Source organism: Hyperoodon ampullatus (assembly GCF_949752795.1).
Source record: "Hyperoodon ampullatus genome assembly, chromosome: 14".
Lineage (NCBI taxonomy): Eukaryota > Metazoa > Chordata > Mammalia > Artiodactyla > Ziphiidae > Hyperoodon > Hyperoodon ampullatus.
The window spans coordinates 55,278,416-55,299,798 of NC_136927.1; the positions used below are offsets into that span (position 1 = coordinate 55,278,416).

Sequence of the window (21,383 nt, forward strand, 5' to 3'; positions counted from 1 at the left end):
AGGGTCAACTCACCAGGAAGACATAACAATCCTAAATGTGTATACACATAACAACAAACTGTCAAAATACATGAAGCAAAAACTGATAAATCTGAAAGGAGAACAGACAAATGCACAACTATACTTGGATACTTAAACACGCTTCTCTCAGAAATGGATAGAAAAAGTTGACAGAAAATGAGTAATGATATAGAAGATCTGAACAACACTGTCAACCAACTTGATCTAACTGACATCTACAGAAAACTCCACTCAACAAAATCAGAAATACATGTAACATTCACCAAGATAGACCAAAATAAACCTCAACATACTGAAAAGAAATGCAATTATAGACAGTATGTTCTCTGACCACAGTGGAATTAAACACACAAAAAAAACAACAGGAGTAGCCCCTACTTCCGGGTAAGATGGCGGAAGAGTAAGACGCGGAGATTACCTTCCTCCCCACGGATACACCAGAAATACAGCTACACGTGGAACAACTCCTACAGGACACCTACCGAACGCTGGCAGAAGACCCAGGACCTCCCAAAAGGCTCGCCCCGCACTCCGTGCCCCTCCCTCCCGCCCGGCCTGAGTGAGCAAGAGTCCCCGAAGAGGCTGCTCCTTTGACCCTTTCCTGTCTGAGCAAAGAACAGACGCCCTCCGGCGACCTACACGCAGAGGCGGGGCCAAATCCAAAGCTGAGACCCAGGAGCTGTGAGAACAAAGAACAGAAAGGGAAACCTCTCCCAGCAGCCTCAGAAGCAGCGGATTAAAGCTCCATAATCAACTTGATGTACCCTGCATCTGTGGAATACATGAATAGACAACAAATCATCCCAAATTGAGGAGCCAGGAGTCAGTGCTGTGCCTCTGAGGTGGGAGAGCCAACCTCAGGACACTGGTCCACAAGAGACCTCCCAGCTCCACATAATATCAAACAGCGAAAATCTTCCAGAGATCTCCATCTCAACACCAGCACCCAGCTTCACTCAACGACCAGCAAGCTACAGTGCTGGACACCCTATGCCAAACAACTAGCAAGACAGGAACACAACGCCACCCATTAGCAGAGAGGTGGCCTAAAATCATAAAAAGTCCACAGACACCCCAAAACACACCACCAGACGTGGACCTGCCCACCAGAAAGACAAGATCCAGCCTCATCCACCAGAACACAGGCACTAGTCCCCTCGACCAGGAAGCCTACACAACCCACTAAACCAACCTTAGCCACTGGGGACAGACACCAAAAACAACGGGAACTACGAACCTGCAGCCTGCAAAAAGGAGACCCCAAACACAGTAACATAAGCAAAATGAGAAGACAGAAAAACACACAGCAGGAGAAGGAGCAAGATAAAAACCCACCAGACCTAACAAATGAAGAGGTAATAGGCAGTCTACCTGAAAAAGAATTCAGAATAATGATGGTAAAGATGATCCAAGATTCTATTTCCCAGATCCAAAATCTTGGAAATAGAATAGACAAAATGGAAGAAACAGTTAACAAGGACCTAGAAGAACTAAAGATGAATCAAGCATCGATTAAAAACACAATAAATGAAATGAAAAATACTCTAGATGGGATCAATAGCAGAATAAGTGAGGCAGAAGAACGGATAAGTGACCTGGAAGATAAACTAGTGGAAATAACTGCTGCAGAGCAAAATAAAGAAAAAAGAATTAAAAGAACAGAGGACAGTCTCAGAGACCTCTGGGACAATATTAAACGCACCAACATTCGAATTATAGGGGTTCCAGAAGAAGAAGAGAAAAAGGGACTGAGAAAATATTTGAAGAGATTATAGTTGAAAACTTCCCTAATATGGGAAAGGAAATAGTTAATCAAGTCCAGGAGGCACAGAGAGTCCCATACAGAATAAATCCAAGGAGAAATACCCCAAGACACATATTAATCAAACTGTCAAAAATTAAACACAAAGAAATCATATTAAAAGCAGCAAGGCAAAAACAACAAGTAACACACAAGGGAATCCCCATCAGGATAACAGCTGATCTCTCAGCAGAAACTCTACAAGCCAGAAGGGAGTGGCAGGACATAATTAAAGTGATGAAGGAGAAAAACCTGCAACCAAGACTACTCTACCCAGCAAGGATCTCATTCAGATTTGATGGAGAAATTAAAACGTTTACAGACAAGCAAAAGCTGAGAGAGTTCAGCACCACCAAACCAGCTTTACAACAAATGCTAAAGGAACTTCTCTAAGCAAGAAACACAACAGAAGGAAAAGACCTACAATAACGAACCCAAAACAATTAAGAAAATGGGAATAGGAACATACATATCGATAATTACCTTAAATGTAAATGGACTAAATGCTCCCACCAAAAGACACAGAGTGGCTGAATGGATACAAAAACAAGACCCATATATATGCTGTCTACAAGAGACCCACTTCAGACCTAGAGACACATACAGACTGAAAGTAAGGGGATGGAAAAAGATATTCCATGCAAATGGAAACCAAAAGAAAGCTGGAGTAGCAATTCTCATATCAGACAAAATAGACTTGAAAATAAAGACTACTAGAAGAGACAAAGAAGGACACTACATAATGATCAAGGGGTCGATCCAAGAAGAAGATATAACAATTGTAAATATTTATGCACCAAACATAGGAGCACCTCAATACATAAGGCAAATACTAACAGCCATAAAAGGAGAAATCGACAGTAACACAATCATAGTAGGGGACTTTAACACCCCACTTTCACCAATGGACAGACCATCCAAAATGAAAATAAATAAGGAAACACAAGCTTTAAATGATACATTAAACAAGATGGACTTAATTGATATTTATAGGACATTCCATCCAAAAACAACAGAATACACATTTTTCTCAAGCGCTCATGGAACATTCTCCAGGATAGATCATATCTTGGGTCACAAATCAAGCCTTGGTAAATTTAAGAAAATTGAAATTGTATCAAGTATCTTTTCCGACCACAATGCTATGAGACTGGATATCAATTACAGGAAAAGAGCTGTAAAAAATACAAACACATGGAGGCTAAACAATACACTACTTAATAACGAAGTGATCACTGAAGAAATCAAAGAGGAAATTAAAAAATACCTAGAAACAAATGACAATGGAGACACGACGACCCAAAACCTATGGGATGCAGCAAAAGCAGTTCTAAGAGGGAAGTTTATAGCAATACAATCCCACCTTAAGAAACAGGAAACATCTCGAATAAACAACCTAACCTTGCACCTAAAGCAATTAGAGAGAGAAGAACAAAAACATCCCAAAGTTAGCAGAAGGAAAGAAATCATAAAAATCAGATCAGAAATAAATGAAAAAGAAATGAAGGAAACGATAGCAAAGATCAATAAAACTAAAAGCTGGTTCTTTGCGAAGATAAACAAAATTGATAAACCATTAGCCAGACTCATCAAGAAAAAAAGGGAGAAGACTCAAATCAATAGAATTAGAAATGAAAAAGGAGAAGTAACAACTGACACTGCAGAAATACAAAAGATCATGAGAGATTACTATAAGCAACTCTATGCCAATAAAATGGACAACCTGGAAGAAATGGACAAATTCTTAGAAATGCACAACCTGCCAAGACTGAATCAGGAAGAAATAGAAAATATGAACAGACCAATCACAAGCACTGAAATTGAAACTGTGATAAAAAATCTTCCAACAAACAAAAGCCCAGGACCAGATGGCTTCACAGGCGAATTCTATCAAGCATTTAGAGAAGAGCTAACACCTATCCTTCTCAAACTCTTCCAAAAGATAGCAGAGGTAGGAACACTCCCAAACTCATTCTACGAGGCCACCATCACCTTGATACCAAAACCAGACAAGGATGTCACAAAGAAAGAAAACTACAGGCCAATATCACTGATGAACATAGATGCAAAAATCCTCAACAAAATACTAGCAAACAGAATCCAACAGCACATTAAAAGGATCATACACCATGATCAAGTGGGGTTTATTCCAGGAATGCAAGGATTCTTCAATATACGCAAATCAATCAACGTGATACACCATATTAACAAATTGAAGGAGAAAAACCATATGATCATCTCAATAGATGCAGAGAAAGCTTTCGACAAAATTCAACACCCATTTATGATAAAAACCCTGCAGAAAGTAGGCATAGAGGGAACTTTCCTCAACATAATAAAGGCCATATATGACAAACCCACAGCCAGCATCGTCCTCAATGGTGAAAAACTGAAACCATTTCCACTAAGATCAGGAACAAGACAAGGTTGCCCACTCTCACCACTCTTATTCAACATAGTTTTGGAAGTTTTAGCCACAGCAATCAGAGAAGAAAAGGAAATAAAAGGAATCCAAATCGGAAAAGAAGAAGTAAAGCTGTCACTGTTTGCAGATGACATGATACTATACATAGAGAATCCTAAAGATGCTACCAGAAAACTACTAGAGCTAATCAATGAATTTGGTAAAGTAGCAGGATACAAAATTAATGCACAGAAATCTCTGGCATTCCTATATACTAATGATGAAAAATCTGAAAGTGAAATCAAGGAAACACTCCCATTTACCATTGCAACAAAAAGAATAAAATATCTAGGAATAAACCTACCTAAGGAGACAAAAGACCTGTATGCAGAAAATTATAAGACACTGATGAAAGAAATTAAAGATGATACAAATAGATGGAGAGATGTACCATGTTCTTGGATTGGAAGAATCAACATTGTGAAAATGACTCTACTACCCAAAGCAATCTACAGATTCAATGCAATCCCTATCAAAGTACCACTGGCATTTTTCACAGAACTAGAGCAAAAAATTTCACAATTTGTATGGAAACACAAAAGACCCCGAATAGCCAAAGCAATCTTGAGAACGAAAAATGGAGCTGGAGGAATCAGGCTCCCTGACTTCAGACTATACTACAAAGCTACAGTAATCAAGACAGTATGGTACTGGCACAAAAACAGAAAGATAGATCAATGGAACAGGATAGAAAGCCCAGAGATAAACCCACGGACATATGGTCACCTTATCTTTGATAAAGGAGGCAGGAATGTACAGTGGAGAAAGGACAGTCTCTTCAATAAGTGGTGCTGGGAAAACTGGATAGGGACATGTAAAAGTATGAGATTAGATCACTCCCTAACACCATACACAAAAATAAGCTCAAAATGGATTAAAGACCTAAATGTAAGGCCAGACACTATCAAACTCTTAGAGGAAAACATAGGCAGAACACTCTATGGCAAGATCCTTTTTGACCCACCTCCTAGAGAAATGGAAATAAAGACAAAAATAAACACATGGGACCTAATGAAACTTAAAAGCTTTTGCACAGCAAAGGAAACCATAAACAAGACCAAAAGGCAACCCTCAGAATGGGAGAAAATATTTGTAAATGAAGCAACTGACAAAGGATTAATCTCCAAAATTTATAAGCAGCTCATGCAGCTCAATAACAAAAAAACAAACAGCCCAATCCAAAAATGGGCAGAAGACCTAAATAGACATTTCTCCACAGAAGATATACAGACTGCCAACAAACACATGAAAGGTTGCTCAACATCTTTACTCATTAGAGAAATGCAAATCAAAACTACAATGAGATATCATCTCACACCAGTCAGAATGGCCATCATCAAAAAATCTAGAAACAATAAATGCTGGAGAGGGTGTGGAAAAAAGGGAACACTCTTGCACTGCTGGTGGGAATGTGAATTGGTACAGCCACTGTGGAGAACGGTATGGAGGTTCCTTAAGAAACTACAAATAGAACTACCATATGACCCAGCAATCCCACTACTGGGCATATACCCTGAGAAAACCATAATTCAAAAAGAGACATGTACCAAAATGTTCATTGCAGCTCTATTCACAATAGCCCGGAGATGGAAACAACCTAAGTGTCCATCATCGGATGAATGGATAAAGAAGATGTGGCACATATATACAATGGAATATTACTCAGCCATAAAAAGAAATGAAATTGAGCTATTTGTAATGAGGTGGATAGACCTAGAGTCTGTCATACAGAGTGAAGTAAGTCAGAAAGAGAAAGACAAATACTGTATGCTGACACATATATATGGAATTTAAGAAAAAAAAATGTCATGAAGAACATAGGGGTAAGACAGGAATAAAGACACAGACCTACTAGAGAATGGACTTGAGGATATGGGGAGGGGGAAGGGTAAGCTGTGACAAAGTGAAAGAGTGGCATGGACATATATACACTACCAAACGTAAGGTAGATAGCTAGTGGGAAGCAGCCGCAGAGCACAGGGAGATCAGCTCGGTGCTTTGTGACCGCCTGGAGGGGTGGGATAGGGAGGGTGGGAGGGAGACGCAAAAGGGAGGGGATATGGGAACATATGTATATGTATAACTGATTAAATTTGTTATAAAGCAAAAAAAAAAAAAAAAGCAAAAAAAAAAATAAAATAAAATAAAATGGACTTTCTGAGGGACAAACAATATGTTACTTGTCCCCCCAATATTTTGAAAAAAAAAAAAAAAAAAAACAACAGAGACGTATCTGGGAAAATACCCAAATATCTGAAAATTAAACAACACACTTCAAAATAATTTATAGGCCAAAGAGGAAGTCATGGGGAAATCAGAAAATATTTTGAACTGAACAAAACTTAAAAAAACATGATATATCAAAATAAGTGGGATACAGATAAAGCAGTGCTAAGAAGAAAAATTATAGTATTAAATGTTTATATTAGGAAAAAAGAAATGTCTCAAATCAATAAAGCATCCATACAACTCTAGGAAAAGAGCAAATTAAACCCAAAGCATGCAGAAGGAAGGTAATAACAAGAATAGATATCCGTTATTTTGAAAAACATCAAAGAAAACAAAACTAAAACTGGCTCTTTGATAATTTTAATGAAATTGATACATCTCTAGCAAGACTGACGAAGGAGAAAGCACAAATTACTAATATTAGAAGAAAGAGGGACCATCACTATAGATCCTATATATATTAAAAGAATAAGGTAATGTTATAAACAACCTTGTGCCAATAACATTAACAATTTCTATGAAGCAAGCAAACTCCTTCAGTATAACACAAACTTCCACAGCTTACTTAAGAAGATATAGATAACCTGAATAGCACATTATTTACTAAAGAAATTGATTTTATAGTTAATATGTAGTTAATTTAATCATCCCACAGACAACTCCAGGCCCAGAAGGCTTCACTGGCATATTCAACTATATGGCTAAGGAAGAGATAATGCCAATGCTACAAACTTCCAAAAAATTGAAGAGAACACTTCCCAATTCATTTTATGAAGCTGACATTACCCTGATTACTACAAGATGACAAGATGTTATAAGGAAATAATACTATAGATCAATATTCCTCGTGAACATGGACACAAAAATTCTCAACAAAATATTAGGAAATTAAACCCAGCAAGATATAAAAAGGATAATATCATCATGATCAAGTTGGGTTTGTCCCAGGAATGCAAGATTGGCTCAACATTTGAAAATCAATTAATCTAACTCAATCAATCAACAGACTGGAGAAGAAAAACCACATGGTCATCTGACTGGAGGCAGAAAAAGCACTAGACAAAATTCAATACCTATTCATGATGAAAACTGTTAAGCAAATTAAGAATTACAAAGTGCTTCCTCGGGGCTTCCCTCGTGGCGCAGTGGTTGAGAATCTGCCTGCCAATGCAGGGGACACAGGTTCAAGCCCTGGTCTGGGAAGATCCCACATGCCATGGAGCAACTGGGCCCGTGAGCTACAACTACTGAGCCTGCGCGTCTGGAGCTTGTGCTCTGCAACAAGAGAGGCCGCGATAGTGAGAGGCCCACGCACCACGATGAAGAGTGGCCCCCACTTGTCGCAACTATAGAAAGCCGTCGCACAGAAACGAAGACCCAACACAGCCAAAAAGAAATAAATAAATTAATTTTAAAAAAAAAGTGCTTCCTCAACCTGATAAAGGGTAGCTACAAAAAACCTACAGCTAACATCATGCTTGATGAGAGACTGAATTCTTTCACACTAAGATCAGGAACAATGTGAGGATGTCCACTCCCTCCAGTCCTAGTCAATATCACAAAATATCCTGGAGGTCTTAGCCAGTGCAATAAAGCAAGAAAAAAAATGGCATACAGATTAGAAAGAAACATAAAGTTGACTGTATTTGCAGGCATGGTTATCTAGATTAAAAAGTCCTAAAGAGTCTACAAAAAAGCGACTAGAACTATTACGTGAGCTTAGCAAGGTCCCCAATTAGTAGGTTAATATATAAGATGTCATCAGAAAATCCTAGCTATATAAACTATATAAAATTAACCATAGAAAGCTTTCCTTTTCTGTGCAGGAAATACATAGCTTTTTTTTTTTTAAATTTATTTTTGGCTGCATTGGGTCTTCATTGCTGTGCGTGGGCTTTCTCTAGTTGCAGTGAGCAGGGGCTACTCTTCCTTGTGGTGTGCAGGCTTCTCATTGCGGTGGCTTCTCTTGTTGCAGAGCACAGCTCTAGGCACGTGGGCTTCAGTAGTTGTGGCTCGCAGGCTCTGTAGTTGTGGCACACGGGTTTAGTTGCTCTGCGGCACGTGGGATCTTCCTGGACCAGGGCTCGAACCTGTGTCCCCTGCATCAGCAGGTGGATTCCTAACCACTGCGCCACCAGGGAAGCCCAATACATAGCTTTTAAAATGTAAATAGTGTGTGTGCTTCCTGACTGTCCTTCGTGGTTTGTGAGAAGTGCTGATTGCAATACGTCTTCAGGAAAAGCCAAAATTGGGCACCATGCCCCCCCACTTCAAAGCAACTGCTGTAATGCCAGATGGTCAGTTCAAAGATATCAGCCTATCTGACTACAAAGGAAAATATGTTGTGTTCTTCTTTTACCCTCTTGACTTCACCTTTGTGTGCCCCACGGAGATCATTGCTTTCAGTGATAGGGCAGAAGAATTTAAGAAACTCAAATGCCAAGTGATTGGTGCTTCTGTGGATTCTCACTTCTGTCACGTGGCATGGATCAACACACCCAAGAAACAAAGAGGACTGGGACCCATGAACATTCCCTTGATATCAGACCCCAAGCGCACCACTGCTCAGGACGATGGGGTCTTAAAGGCCGATGAAGGCATCTCATTCAGGGGCCTTTTTATTATTGATGATAAAGGTATCCTTTGACAGATCACCATAAATGACCTTCCTGTTGGCCATTCTGTGGAGGAGACACTGAGACTAGTTCAGGCCTTCCAGTTTACTGACAAACATGGGGAAGTGTGCCCAGCTGGCTGGAAGCCTGGCAGTGATACCATTGAGCCTGATGTCCAGAAGAGCAAAGAATACTTCTCTAAGCAGAAATGAGCACTGGGCCACTTTAGGGCCAGGCTGCAGTAGGTGGCCATGAGAACAAAAGCTCTTTTGTACTACTGTCATGCTTAAAACACAAGACTTTACACTCAGCCCAGATGTGGTGTGGGAGAGGACAGGTCTTTTCCTGCAGGCATTGGGGAGGCCAACCTTTCTTCCTCTGGAGGGAATGGCCTGAGCTGTATTATGGGGCAGGCAAATTGATGTGTATAGTAGTAGGGTATCACTTTTGGTCTTTTGTAGTTTTATTAAACTTGAGCTGAGACCTTGTTGATTCTTCATTTTGGGGGGACATTAGCCTTTGAGTGTAAGAGGAATTTACTTTTTTGCTTTCTCTCTTTAGGGGAAAATGAGGTGTGAGAGTGCCCCAGAATCAGGAAATTATATTGAGGGGAAATGCAAGTAGATACAGGGAATGGGCCTTGAAGCAAGGTGTTTCATTTTACCATATCTGGAGAAGAGCAAGGCCTACTACAGTACTGGCCAAGGCACTGCAATTTATGCTATAGGCTGGCTTGCAAGTTAAGAGCCCAATGAGATTACTGACATTTACTTTTCACTACTGGGAGGACTGTATGAAGACCTGAAGCTTGGCCTCTTCTGAGAAATGCCTGGCACTGGTTCTGTAAAAAGATCAGAGTTAAGAGGCTTCAGTACCTTTGGAGCTAAAAGGGGGAGGGGGAGACACACAGCGCTGGTGTTCATAGGGTAAGCTGTCTGTGTCAGAAGCACAGTGCTGAGCACCTCTTGGCTTCCCTGGGTTTCTATCCTTGATTTAAGGGTAGTTCTTGTCCTCACATCATTGTCCTGAGGGAGGGTTGTCAGTGGGGCAAAGGTGGATTCCTCCTGAGCTCTTGAGGCTAGGGAAGATTCAGGACTGAGAATCCTTCTGTATATCATGTGGTGCCCTTCTAGACACCATCCAGACACGGCCACCCCAGCCTACCTACCCCCTCCAGTATTCAGACAAGCAAGAACTATGAGCAGTGGTATAGGATTCCCGGGGCCTTCAATAATAGCTTATTATATGCCAGGCACTATTCCGTATTTATTCAGTCTCCACAATAGCCCTCTGAGGCAGGTAGTTATTTAGGGGATAGTTGCTTCTTATAAGCCCTGTAACAAGTAGCATCTTGAAGCACTGCAGAGAAACGGTAACAGGTAATAATCCCATATTCCAAGGCAGCTGGCAAGTCTGGATCTGCTTTGGTCTTCTGACCAAACTTCAAATTTGAGCCTTGTTATCTTCATTTAAGATGTCTACTATAATTCTTTATCAAAAATGATCACCTTGTACCCAATAAAATCTTGTCTAGCCAAATAAGTCCAAATAAATAAATAAATAAATAAAATGTAAATAATAGTCTCAGTCCTCCCAAGAGTCATGTGACTTATGAATTTGCCAATGGAAGAACCTCGCTTGTGAGACCTCTAGAGAAAACTAAATACTAATAAAACAGCACTTAAAAAAAAGCAGGTCAATTTAGCCATAAAAAAGAATGAAATAATGCCATTTGCAGCAACATGGATAGATCTGGAGATTATCATACTAAGTGAAGTAAGTCAGAAAGAGAAAGACAAATACTATATGATATCACTTATATGTGGAATCTAAAATACGACACAAATGAACATACCTACAAAACAAAAACAGACTCACAGACATAGAGAACAGACTTATGGCTGCCAAGGGGGAGGTGAGGGTGGAGAGGGATGGATTGGGAGTTTGGGATGAGCAGATGTGAACTATTATATATAGAATGGATAAACAACAAGGTCCTACTGTATAGCACAGGGAACTGTATTCAATATCCTGTGAGAAACCATATGGAAAAGAATATGAAAAAGAACATATATACATGTATAACTGCATCACTTTGCTGTAGAGCAGAAATTAACAGTATAAATCAACTATATGTCAACAAAATATATATTTTTTAAAAAAGGCTGATTTAGACAAGTAATCATAATGTGAGTTTGTGAGTTTCTAAATTTAACACAGCTTGAATTTCAGATTACCATGCAATACCCTACACCAAATAATTCATGGGCTGAGGATCAGCAGAGCACCCACCTCTGGGTGTATTCTGCTAAAACCAGCTAGCACAGTACCTGGACCCCCTTTTCCCACTGACCGGTGTACTCTTCATTAGCTGTCAGCCACCTCATCCTGCCTTCCCCATGACGCATACTGTTCTCCCACTGACCTTCATATACATTTCCAGATTTGTAACTAGGACAAACAAAAATTAAAAACAATCAGTTATCTCATGTACAACATTTACCTTTAAGACTTTCTTAAACTTTCTCCCTAAATACCTTTGAAGAAATCCAATCCTTGTGCCCATACAATCTTCCCTGCATTTAAGTTCAATGAATAGGCATGTGGTCCATAAAAACAATCATCTGGGTGGGTGGCGGGGGGGTGGGCAGAATAAATCACTTTGTAAAAACTTCTGATTACTTAATAAGGTGACAGTGGGTAACAATAGTGTTTTTAATCTTTTTAAGTAACTCCCTATCGTATTATGATTGGTTAATATTTTGCCCCCAAATATTTGAATCCTTAAAATACTTGGCTCCATCAGCTCAATCTAAAATCAAGTTGATATGTCAATATCCCTCAGAAAATATGAAACTAACAATGGATACCCATGATTAATATAGAAAACAAAGGGAGGCAGTCTCTACATATAATAAAGTGAAACAGTATGATTAGCCATCATATTTAATAAGGTGTTTTTCTAAATTTTCCGAAGAATACTTCATCCCTGTTGAGATTATATTGGGGTTAATTTAAATATTCCACCCTGCTTATATAGAAAACGTGTTCTCTGTAAGTTCTGCGCCTTATCTTTAAATAGCCTATGTGAAAGTTATCTGGGCCCACAAACGCTTTTCGCCAACACCCCAAACATGGTGGGGGGATACCTACCACCTTATCCCCCAGCCCTTTTTGATGTTGTGCACCCAGTCTCCCTCGTACCAAGAGGTGCCCTCTTGATTGTAATAAATGGAGCCCTAGAACAAAGAATATCATTTTTATAAAATCATCGAGCCTCATAAAACAAATGCTTTTTTAAAGGTAAAGATTAAAATGAATGATTTTAAGGAGTCTAAATGTTGCAGAAAATGTCATCCTTAGGTAAGACATATAATCCGTGTTATGTTTCTGGTTTGTGATGAAGAATACTGTAAAGTGCCCACCAAGTGAGAATGAGATCACAAATCAGTTACCCCCGAATAACAAAGTGTCACATATGGGATGAAATGACTACATCCATTACATTTAGTATATTCAGTAATTATTTGTCAAATAAGTACCTAAAGAAATCCTATTTTTGTTGTCACCTAACGTGAAGAGTAGTACCTTCCTTATAACTGAAGGTCACTCTCTTTTATGTACCAAAACCAGTTTGTTTTATCCATTTTGACATCTTATTTTACTGCCTCCGAGCATAAGTGAACACGGTGTAATTTTTCTTTGATGATTCCTTTAAGGGAGTGGGAGTAGCCACTGTGCAAAGCATTTGGATCTACACTAAATGGCCTAAAATTGCTTGTTTATTCACTGGTTTATTTCTGTGTGTGTGTGATTTTTCCATCTTCTTCCTCATTATCATGCTAACTTGTTCCTTCTTGCAGCCATCCTGGTGCCTCCATCTAGAAGTCACCATCCCCAACTCCCCCAAATATCTGAACTGATCTGCTTTGAGCTAAAAAACAAAAAAACAGAATGTAGAACACAAGGGAACAGTCTAAATCTGAGTAAGGTGATAATTATGAAGATAGACTTTCTTTTTCTTTTGACATTTTCTAAAAACAGTGCTACAGTATTTTATCATCCTATATAAAAGTGAGACAACAGTACCAAAAACAGCAACCTCGCTTCAAAGTACCTATAACCAACATTGCTGGTGAGAGTGTAAACTGGTTTAGCCACCATGGAAAACAGTTTGGTGGTCCTTCAAAATGTTAAACATCAAGTTACCGTAGGACCCAGCAATTCCACCCCTAGGTATATAACCAAAAGAACTAAAAACAAGTACTCAAGTAAACCTTTGCACTCATAGTCTTAGCAGTACTATTCACAGTAGCCAAAAGATGGCAACAGCCCAAATGTCCATCACTGGATGAATGGATAAACAAAATGTGGTCCATCCATACAGTGGAATATTACTCAGCTGTAAAAAAGGAATGAACTACCTACAACACGGATGAACCTCAAAAACATGATATGTAGTGAAAGAAGCCAGACACAAAAGGTCACATATTGTATGATTCCATTTATACAAAATATCCAGAATAGGTAAACCCATAGAGTGAGAAACCCGATCGGTGGTTGCCCAGGGCTGGGGAGGTGGGGAGTAACTGCCTAATGGGTATGGGGTTTTATTTTGGGATGATGAAAATGTTTTGGGACTAGATAGAGGTGGTGGGGGCACAATATTGTGAATGTAGCAAATGCCACTGAATTGTTCACTGTAAAATGATTAATTTCACGTGATATGAATTTCACCTCATAAAAAAAAAAGTGAATATACCCTCCACAGCCCCCCACCTCCTGCTCTCTGTGTTTGCACATCCTATTCATAGCCGGGGGTCGCGTGGCTGCCTCACCCACCTTGCCGTGTCTCTTGCCGTGGCACCAATGGCCGATGTAGGACACGGGCTGCGTGCTGCACTTGAACAGGCCGAATCCGTGTCTTATGCCATTGACCACTTCTCCTTCGTAGGTGCTGCCGTCCAGCCACGTGTAGATGCCATGGTTCATGGGGATGTTTTTCACAAAGTCCCCCTAGGGCAAAATGGTCATCAGTGTGGCAGAAAGAAGGCAGTGGAGAGATCCCTCATCTTGTGGGCTGCTGGAGATGCGGATACCACACCGGTCTCTCCTCCCTTGGAAACGGCTGAATACCCCCTCCAGCTCCCACCCCCCTCCTCCCATCTCTACACATCCCATCCTCCCACACCTGGTCCCTCCACCAGGCAGAAGCCCAGGTGGAATGAGCTATCGGGAAAGCTGTGTGCAGACTAAGCTCGAAGAAGCCAGCAGGTGACGTGGTACAGTGGTGGCTTCCAAGCCTGGCCTTGAGAATTTTGGATTCTGGAACCTGCCTCGAAGGCGGCTAATTCACTGGGTTCCAGTGTTACCCCCAGGAGATGCTGACGATTAGCCAGGCTCAGGGATCACTGGTGGAAACCCTAATATACTGCAGACACACCAGCCAACCACCTGCCCCAAGATGAGCGGCCAGCATGCGGTCCTCCGACACCTCAGCCCAGAGTCATCGGGTTCTTTTCCGGGAACATGAATTCCTGGAGGCGAGGTCCCAGCAGAGGTCCCAAGGGGCCAGCCAACCTCCCGGAGGATGCTTCTGTGAGAGCCTGAATCCTGCACATAAACCCTCCCCTGACTGAGTGTTTGTGTGTCTGTGATGGGGGTGGGTCTGTGTCTGCAAGAATGAGCCCCACCTGACCTTCCAGAGCTGATGAACCAGAGGTTCAGACCAGGAGGCGGGGCTTGGGGGCAGGGGGGAGTTTCCCGGGAAAGACTGGCCTGAAACGGCAGTTGGGACCCAATCCTCTGGCCTCCCTGGACCTCGGCTGTTCTCTCCCCTCCGTGACAATGAAGGTGGACCCTCCCCTCACTCTTCCCCAGCCTCATCTCCCACTGCCCAGTCCACTTAGCTGCCCACCTGGCCCAAACGTGCCTCTTTCCCTCACCTGGCTGTTGTTTGCATGTGAGCCTTATATCCCCTGCTTTAAATACTTTCATTACGACTTATGAACACCATCGCGTTAGCAGCTCTGCAACTGTGATTTTCAGGGCAGCGTTTCAGGCCCATACGCACTGTAGAGGCACCGGTCTAAAAATACACATTCCCCGACCTGGCAAGACCGTTAAGTGAGGCCCAAACGCAGCACAAGCAGCCAGTAGAGATAGCTAGATCTGAGTGAGTGGGTATGGTTTGGTCTCTAGAGAAAAAAGGTACAGAAGAGAGTGTATAACAAACTATTTATGGGGCTTCCCTGGTGACACAGGGGTTAAGAATCCGCCTGCCAGTGCAGAGAACACGGGTTCGAGCCCTGGTCCAGGAAGATCCCACATGCCGTGGAGCAACTAAGCCCGTGCGCCACAACTACTCAGCCTGCACTCTAGAGCCCACGAGCTACAACTACTGAGCCCACGTGCCGCAACTACTGAAGCCCGCACGCCTAGAGCCCACGCTCCACAACAAGAGGAGCCACTGCAATTACAGGCCCACATACCGCAACAAAGAGTAGCCCCCGCTCGCCGCAACTAGACAAAGCCCACGCACAGCAACGAAGACCCAACGCAGCCAAAAATAAATAAAATTAAATCTTAAAAAAAAAAAAAAACTATTTGTGTTTGCAAAAAAAATGGGAGAGACTGAAGAATACCTCTAGAATATACAAAAGAAACTGGAAACTGGTGACAATTTACAGAGGGTCCCCTGCGGTACCAACTAACTTGTCACCTCTGTTCTTTGGTTCTATGGATATTTTTTAACCCATGTGCTGAGTTACTTTTATGAAACTAGTATGTTTAATTGTGGGAACCTGACCATTAAATCACATAATTCATTTAGAACTATAACACACTATACGCTTTACCTCGTATTTCAATCCATCAGCCCAGACGTAAGTCCCCCGTCCATGCATGAGTCCTTCTGAAAACGTACCCTTTGAAACAGAGCAACAAAGCGTTAGGCCCAATCTTGATTTACACAACTGCCACCCAGGGATTCAGCTTTTAAAATGGAAACATCTTCCACAAATATGCTTGTCCAGTGTTCAGCTGGGAGCTGGCACCACACTGGCGTCCATCCTGTTCTAAAAAGGATCTGAGGAGGAGTCCAAAAAAACCCAGTTCCCTGAAACTGACACTAGGCAGTGCTGCGCAGTTGTTACACTGAGCTGTAAATTCAGCCTTCCTCACCTAATTAAGCTGTTGGAAAACTCTAGAGTTCAAAAGAACTCATATGCTTTGGGCTTTGCATTTCAAAGTTTAAGGGTCTTTTGAAAATTATTTAGACTAGATTAAAACCATTATCTGGATATCAGAAATTATGACATTTGTCAACGTCACACTTTGTTTTCCCTTACTGGGAATTATCAGTACGTGTGAGTGTGTGTGTGTATTGACACAAACACAGGTATACATAATGTACAGTTGTCCATATGGTTCATTTAGAGTGTCTATTGTTAATGTATAGGAACTAGTTGTTAAAAACTTCACACACCTGAATGTCGCAGTGCAATCAGAGAAAACGCATATAACATTACACCCAGTTCTTCCTGGGAATCACTTCTTTAGAGGAGGTGGTGAGGTCAGGGGTTGATGACTGGAGAGAACCGAGAATCTATGTAAACAGTGCCCTGACGCAGTGGTTCTAGACTCGACTGTGCATCAGAGCCACCGGGGTAGGGGGAGGTGAAAGCACAGATTACTGGGCCCACCCTGCATGCTGGAGATTATGATTCATCACAAGTTCTGGGCTGGGGCCCAAGAATTTGTACTCTGTACAAATTCCCAGGTGCTGCTGCTGGTCCTGGGAACACACTTTAAGAACAACTGCCTTAACTTCACTAGCGAGAAGGTCCGTTATATCATCCATCCAGGTGAACCTGGCCACACATCAGGCAGGGCTGGCACTCAGGGAAACTGGGGGCAGCCAGAGATCTTCCAACTGCAGGCTGAGGCTCTTGTTTGGATTATGGAATCAATCGTGGTAGCAAGAAGCAGAGTTTTGTTTTATTTAACAGAGTATTGATAGAACAGAAAGGATCACGCTTCATCTACATGGGAAGGGCAAGTGTTTCGTGAAATGTTTGTTTTCAAGTTTTCTCTTTAGGAAATTGTGATCTAAACATGTGACCAACACAGGTCTGACCCCTGTGGGTCGTGGGGCTACTGGGTCGTTCCACTGGGTCTGCCTCCTTCACCATTTAAAGGAGATCCAACTGATGATTACTTTCAGTCAGAAGAATCTGAGTCTAAGGAAAATATGCAAAGTTTACAAAGTAGGTAGCTGGCAGCGAGGAAGGGGGCTCCTCCAGAAATAAAGGGGTGTTTGCCTCTCATTAGTGGGAAGGGCAAGGCTGCCTGGCCGGGCTTGAGCTACCAGGTGACTGCATACCTGAGGACACCCAGGGTTAGCAGGAGCTGTGATCACATCCTCAGCAGCCCGGGCGGGGTTTATGCCGTGTGGTCAAGCACTAGGTATCTTTGAATGGTATACACACTGGTGCCTTGTAGAAGCACCACAGCGGTGAAGGAAGATTCTCATCAGGATAAAGAAACACTATAAAGGCCAGAACTGGCAGAGGCCAGACGGGACAGTCATTTTAATGAGTATCATCCAGCCATAATAAATGGTGTGGGGTTTTTTTGTTTTGTTTTCTTTTGTTTTGTTTTTGGCCAGCTGCATGGCTTGTGGTATCTTAGCTCCCTGACCAGGGACTGAACCCGGGCCCTCAGCAGTGAAAGTGCAGAGTCCTAACCACTGGACCACCAGGGAATTCCCATAAATGGCATTTTTAAGAGTTTTCATAACACAGGAAAATGAACATGTTATATGTTAATGGGAAAAATCAGGATACTGAAACCTGTGCCTTTTGACCTCAACTACAAAAATCTGTTCTCCTATAATCAGCACACGTTCCCTGGATAATCTGAACGAATGAATGACTACTGCCACTGTAGCATCATTGATAAAGACAAAAAATGAAAACACCCCAAAAGTATCTAATAATTATGGCATAGTTCTGAATGGTAAATTAGAGCACTATGCAATATTTTAAATAATTATGGAAGAGGGAATGGGAATTTAGTGCTTAATGGGAACAGGGTTTCAGTTTGGGATGATGAAAAAGTTCTGGAGATGATGGTGGTGATGGTTGTTCAACAATGCAAATGTACTTAATGCCACTGAAACTAACACTTAAAAATGGTAAGTTTAATGTACATGTTACCACAAACAAACTTTTAAGTTATGGAAACCATACATTAATACAGCAATGTATTCATAACTGAAAAAAGATTCAAGGTGTTATCTACAAAATTAATACACCCATGTAAAAACACTGATCCATCCATTCAAGAAATAAAAGAGGAACTTCCCTGGCAGTCCAATGGTTAAGACTCCGCACTTCCACTGCAAGGGGTGCGGGTTCGATCCCTGGTCGGGGAACTAAGATCTTGCAAGCCACGTGGCAGCCGCCCCCCGGAAAAAAAAAAAAAAAAGAGACACATCAAATTGAAAACATTTATGGCAAAAGGATACTGGGATTTTTACTCTTTGTTTTTTACTTTAGTGACCTTAATGTTGTTTGTACAAAATAAAACTTGGCAAAAGGAAAAAATCTAAAATGACTACTTTGTACTAAAGTAGTCATGTTTTTACCTTAAAATATGTACTCAGGGTTCAAAATAAAATCACCATCAAGTACTTCCAATTTCTTTTGAGGAATCAGTGGACTTTCTGAAGATGAAAATCTAAAATTATCACCCTGCACTGTCTGCCCTGCCCAGTCCCAAAAGGTATAACTCACGTGGTAGGTACAGCCTCCTTGAAAGATGGCAAAGCCTTCTCCCTCATACAGTCCACGGACTTTTCCCCCTTCATAGCTACAATGAAATAAAGCTCAAGGCAATGAATCATGTGAGCACACCTCAGTGACTGTGTGTTAAAATACGTAATGAACATCAATGAAAAAGCACAAATATCTCACATTCACTCAACAAGCATTCCCCGCCGAGGACCACTGTGTGCCTGCCCCCTTCTAAGTACCAGGGCTGCAACTGTGAACAAGTTCCTGCCCTCGGGAGTTTATGGTTCAAAGAGGAGAGACAGGGCTTCCCTGGTGGCACAGTGGTTGAGAGTCCGCCTGTTGATGCAGGGGACACAGGTTTGTGCCCCGGTCCGGGAAGATCCCGCATGCCGCGGAGCGGCTGGGCCCATGAGCCATGGCTGCTGACCCTGAGCGTCCGGAGCCTGTGCTCCGCAACGGGAGAGGCCACAACAGTGAGAGGCCCGCGTACCGCAAAAAAAAAAAAAAAAAAAAAAAAAGAGGAGAGACAGACAGTAAAAAGGAAACAAATGAACAAGATAATTCTAGATCGCGTTCAGTTTTTGTGAAAGAAATGATCGGGGAATGTGATCAGGAGTAAGGAGATGGCTACTTATAACAAAAAACCTGGAGAAGAGGATCCCCAGGAAGAGGAAACAGCAAGTGCAAAGGCCCTGAGGCAGGAAAGAGCCTGCCGGCTCAAGTTCAGCTGCACAGCTGGACCACACTGAGTGGGCGAGCAATGGATGGGAGGGAGACCAGGGGAAGAAGAGGCTGGGCTGCGATAAAGACTTGCTATAAAACTGAAAAGCTCTAGGAGGAATCATGAGAGGGTTTTAAGAGGTGGGTTGGACAAGACCAGATTTACGTCTTAAAAAGATCACTCCAGCTGCCGTGGAGAACGGACTGTGTGTGGGGGGGAGCTAACTGCCAGGAGGGAGTAATGCGAGGGGAGAGAGATGGAGGCATATGGAATATTCTGGACAGTTTTCTGTCTGGGGTGATGAAAACATTCTGAAAATGGGTAGTGGGGATTGTTGCATGACATGGTGAGTGTATTTAATGCCTCTGGATTTATACTTAAAATGGTTAAAATAGTACATTTTATGCTCTGTGTATTTTACTATGATAATATTTAAGATTTTTAAAGATATATTCTGGACATAGAACCAACAAGGCTTGCTTACGTGCTGCCTTTGCGGAAGGGAGGTACCGAGAACAGCACCCAGATTTTTAGTTCAGCACCAAATGGATAATGTGTGATGTGTCACCTAGCTCGCCTCTAGGCTCTGAGGTAAGTGAGGTGGAAAACAAATGGACCTGTGATAGCTATGACCACACTGGGCTTATTCCAAGAATCCAAGGAAGAGTAAACATTAGAAAACCTATAAATATAATTAATGATATCAGCAAATCAAAGAAGAAAAACCATGTTTATATCAAGATGCCAGAAAAGTATTTGATAAAATTCAGCAATCATTTTTTTAAAATTCTAATTAATGGCAGTCACTATGGAAAACGGTAGGGAGGTTCCTTAAAAAAACTAAAAATACAGTTACCATGTGATCCAGCAACCCCACTCTTGGGCATATATCCAGAAAAGACAGAAATTCTAATTCAAAAAGATACATGTACCCCAATGTTCATAGCAGCACTGTATACAATAGTCAAGCCAGGGAAGCAACCTGTGTGACCACTAGGCTGTTGTGGAAATGACAGAAGGTGATGTCCGAGACTAGGTTGTAAAAGACAGAGGCTCCCAAAGCTTGCTCTCTCTTGATCACTCTCCAGGGAAGCCAGCTGCCATGCTGGCAGGACACTCAAGCAGCCTTGCGGAGACAGTCCACGTGATGAGGAACTGAGACTGACGGCCACCCCAGGGAGCCACTGCGGAAGACTGCCCAGCCGGCCAAGCTTTTAGACAAACCCGGGCTGACATCCTCGCTGAACCTCCCGAGATCCTAACCCAATGCCATCCAGCATCCAGCAAAGCTGCTGCCAGACTCCTGAGCCCCATAAACTACGTGATATTTATTGCTTTAATTGTCATGTTTTGGGGTGACTTGTTACATAGATAATTAATACAGGGAGTGATGTAAACCAAGTCAGCATTAGGAAGGTATATCTACGAGGCCTGGGGAGAGAGGCTAGAAGCAGGGACTCTTTAGGATGTGAATCCAATGGCCCAAGCAAGAGGTATGAAGACAAGTCTGTGCATAGCGAAAAGGACGAATGAGAGAAGCGTGGAGGAAAAAGAAACACAAAAGGCAGGGGGAGGGAAGAGATTAGTTCTGCGACTTGGAGCCTGGATGCCCTGATAGAAACAGGGACCAAGGGAGGAGCCAAAGGCTGGGAGAGAAACAGCAACGTTTAGAGGAACCTTCTAAGGTGCGAATACTCATTTATTTCCCCCCATTAAGAACCTGAGGCTCAGAAAG

At 41.9% G+C, this 21,383-nt stretch overlaps 1 protein-coding gene and 1 pseudogene across 5 annotated transcripts in view; one reads left to right on the plus strand and one right to left on the minus strand.

Annotated features, from left to right (window-relative positions):
• RSPH10B (radial spoke head 10 homolog B) overlaps positions 1-21,383 on the minus strand; it is a gene marked incomplete at its 5' end in the record, with an annotated part of 42,147 nt that overhangs the window by 20,184 nt on the left and 580 nt on the right. For all 4 annotated transcript variants that reach the window (XM_079719406.1, XM_079719405.1, XM_079719404.1 and 1 more), the window contains 5 exons: positions 11,461-11,581; positions 12,284-12,369; positions 13,973-14,146; positions 15,988-16,056; positions 18,928-19,003. In XM_079719406.1, the coding sequence (XP_079575532.1) occupies positions 11,461-11,581; positions 12,284-12,369; positions 13,973-14,146; positions 15,988-16,056; positions 18,928-19,003 (526 nt within the window). The remainder of the gene's footprint in view (positions 1-11,460; positions 11,582-12,283; positions 12,370-13,972; positions 14,147-15,987; positions 16,057-18,927; positions 19,004-21,383) is intronic.
• Positions 178-9,342, plus strand: LOC307062557 (peroxiredoxin-1-like; annotated as a pseudogene). The gene is made up of 2 exons: positions 178-338; positions 8,729-9,342. The product of its transcript is annotated as a peroxiredoxin-1-like (transcript).